Source organism: Hylobates moloch, unplaced genomic scaffold, assembly GCF_009828535.3.
Source record: "Hylobates moloch isolate HMO894 unplaced genomic scaffold, HMol_V3 SCAFFOLD_25, whole genome shotgun sequence".
In the NCBI taxonomy this organism is placed as follows: Eukaryota; Metazoa; Chordata; class Mammalia; order Primates; family Hylobatidae; genus Hylobates; species Hylobates moloch.
In genome coordinates, this window is record NW_026652300.1 from 4,305,815 (window position 1) to 4,308,971 (window position 3,157).

Below are 3,157 nucleotides of genomic sequence, written 5' to 3' on the forward strand. Positions count from 1 at the left end.
TATATAGTATGTGTTAGCCATTCTCTAAATTTTCTCTGTGTGTGTGTGTGTGTGTGTGTTTGTCTGTGTTTATGTGTGCATTTATTCCCTTTGTGCCACCCAAATGTATGCCCTCATTTGATTTATGCCAGACTACTTGAGAAGTCACTTATTTTTTCCTAACTCCGGTTGCTGCTTCTCCCTTGTTGCTGTCATTGTTTGTTATGTCCCCTCCAAATTTCACATTGAAATTGTGTCCATTGTAATAGTGTTGGGAGGTAGGACTTTCGAGAGGTGATTAGCCATGTGGGTACAACCTCATGACTGACTTGATGGTATTATATGGAGAAAAAGTTAGTTATTGTGTGAGTGGGCTTTGGATCAAATGATGAGTCTGGCCCGATTTTCTGTTCATTGCATGCCCTTCACTGTAGGAGGCCAACCTGCCATGTTGTAACATAGAAAGAAGATCTCACCAGATGCAGCCCCTTGGACTTCCCCACCTCCAGAAAAATGAGCAAAATAAGTTTTCTTTACAAATTACCCAGACAGTGGTATTGTGTTGTTTCAGCAGAAAATGGACCCAAAGAATTTATTATCTCTTCCTCTTAAGAGAAATAAATTAGTTAACTTACAAAGGCACCTGTCAAATTTCCTTTCAAATGATCAAAAAGCCCATATATATTTTTGGTAAAAAGTAGTACTACAGCCTGCCACTGAAACAAAACGCCATTTTATTCTTAACCATACTTTTAGAAATAAAGGAAAAGCAAACATATAAGTAAACATGCAATTTTATTGTTCAATAAGATAATTGCAGAAATTTTTAGGGTTTTTTTTTGTCACTATAAATGTTAGTCTCCATTGTCATGCATAATCTGGTCCTCCTTTAATGGCAGATCATTGCAGTTAGGGTGATATTTGTCCAGTGGTGATGGTTGAAGAGCTGGCCTGGCACGAGGGGCAGCTGATCTATCAGCTATCGTAGGCATTTGCAACCACGGGTTGCCTGCTGGTAGCATATTACGATATGGAGCCTGATTGACTGATACCACAGGATATCTTGTGGGAACAGCAGATGGTTCCACTATCAGCCCAAAATAACCATTTTGTAAGGGAGATATGATGTGGTATTGAGAAGTTGTGGTTGTAATAAAATTCACAATGTGGCCCCTTGCTTGCATGTAGGTGCTGTAGGTACTGTGAGAGTGCATATGAATAGTGGTCAATTGATTTAAAATAGCATGTCGATCTGTTGCAATTTGTTCTGACAGTCCAACTGAGGTTGAAGGTGAAGGAGGAGGGAAACCACTTCTCATTGGGACAGATGAATTTGCAATTATCTGTCTGACAGAAGATTCCCTTGGCATATTTAAATTTTTAGAGGCTGAAAATAAACTTTCTTCAGTAGCTTCAGCAGCTAAGGCAGAATTATGATTCTCCATGTTAGCCGCCGCTCTAAAATGCTTCTTGTTGAAGTCTTCATTGAATAAAGTAGACATAGGTGAAGTATTTTTAACACCAATTCTTCTCTTCACTCTTACTAAAAGCTGGGGATAGCCACGCTTGAAATTTGGATTATAATAGAACTTTAACTAAAACCAAAGAAAAAGGAATTCAGTGCCATTTTAAGCCAAGAGACAAGTGAAAATAACAAACATAACACACAAAATATCAGATTTCTGTTTCACCACACAAACTTAATGTCATCAAACAACTTGTAGACATTGTTTACTATTTTTAAGAATGTGCTTGTTGGGAAAAACCCCTCAAGTTGTTAAGCCCTCAAGTGAAAACACATTATGTATTAATAGTAATGTTTAATTAAGTGGCTTTGGTACATTGATTTGGAGTTCACGGGTAAGATTCAAAGTTGTTAGCAAAATTTCTTAAAACACTAAAAGGTTAATGCTCAAGCTGAACACAATAATTTCAAAAAAATAATTTCTACCTTAATATTTTACATAATTTTCAAAATCTAGTCTTACTGCATGTATTAACATATTTACTGATGTACAAAGTAAAATTACATATATATTTTACATAAAGTGGTAACTGAAATATGTTAAATACCTTGCTTAAGACAGAGGATTCTTTCTCTTCTGCCAGAAATGTGGCTAGAAAGGCAGATCGTTGAAAATTCTGTTGAATTTTACTAAATCCATAAAGGTTGAGCTGTCGAAGAAAACTTTTGATAGTATCAGTCTGAAATATTCTGGAAGGAGACTTTCTTTCCAAAATTTCTTTCTTGAAAAGTTCTTCATTAATCACTATGCAAGTTCCATTCTCATCCCATGAAATAGACTTGAATTGGTCACTTTCAACTATTTTCCAAAGTTTCCTGGGAAAGTTCAGAGAAAGAAAATCATCATCTTTGTCTGGTTCAGAGACACAAACTGTGTAACGTGGCCTTTTTAACAAGGACCCTTGTGACAAAACCTGAAAAGCATTTTCTTCAATCATTGACCGTAAGTCTGAGTCCCCAGGGAAGGTGTGTTCACACACTGGAGACCTAGCAGAGGCTTCTGAACCAGTTAATTCATCTTTGGGAGAAACATCTTGAGTTTCTGAAGAAAAATGTGCCATCTCAAATAAATATTTCTTTAGCTACTCTTCCAGCCTGCATGGTTTTCAAGACTGCAGCTTCAAATGCTGCTTCAGAAGGCCTAGGCAGGTAAAGTAATCTAGGCCATCACAATGGTTCCCAATCTGAGTAACAACGACATCACAAGAGGACTTTGGTCTCTGAGCAACCAACAAAACCTAGCACAAAGGGTTTCCTTCCCAATCTGGGAAATGTATCCAGTGAAAATAAAATATAGACCGCTCACTTACACAATGTAAGCTGCAAAAATCTCTTCGCTGCAGCATTATTTAAATAAATAAGAAAATAATGTCCTCAATCCTTGAAATAAACCCAATGTTCTTCCTGACACACACACTATAACTACATTGGTGTGAGGAGCATAGGGCCTAGTAATTGCAAAATGCAAAAGAAAAAAAAAGGAAAGAAAAATAAAAAGAAATATGCACGATTTTAAAACCAGTGTGGCATGTTGGATTGAAAACTGATGCAGTGCAAAACCTATGTGGTAAAAAGACATGGGCATAGAGGCAAAAGGTAGGTTATGGCCTGTCAGGGCCTGGGAAATAAAAAGAACTGTTTAGTAGATATGGA

At 37.0% G+C, this 3,157-nt stretch overlaps 1 protein-coding gene across 1 annotated transcript; it reads right to left on the minus strand.

The window, feature by feature from the left end:
- Nucleotides 1–757: 757 nt before the first annotated feature.
- Nucleotides 758–2,682, minus strand: LOC116465964 (heat shock transcription factor, Y-linked). The gene is made up of 2 exons (XM_032756493.2): nt 2,053–2,682; nt 758–1,574 (listed from the first exon to the last, which is right to left on the minus strand). The coding sequence occupies exons 1-2, from the start codon at nt 2,563–2,565 to the stop codon at nt 834–836; spliced, it is 1,254 nt and encodes a 417-aa protein (XP_032612384.1). The 5' UTR covers nt 2,566–2,682; the 3' UTR covers nt 758–833.
- Nucleotides 2,683–3,157: the final 475 nt, after the last annotated feature.

Bases quoted from the DNA above. Each gene is read 5' to 3' on its own strand.
- LOC116465964 (XM_032756493.2), bottom strand. From the start codon at position 2,565: ATGGCACATTTTTCTTCAGAAACTCAAGATGTTTCTCCCAAAGATGAA. The intron at 1,575-2,052 runs GTATTTAACATA...CTTTGGTTTTAG, and splicing joins AATCCTCTGTCTTAAGCAAG to TTAAAGTTCTATTATAATCC.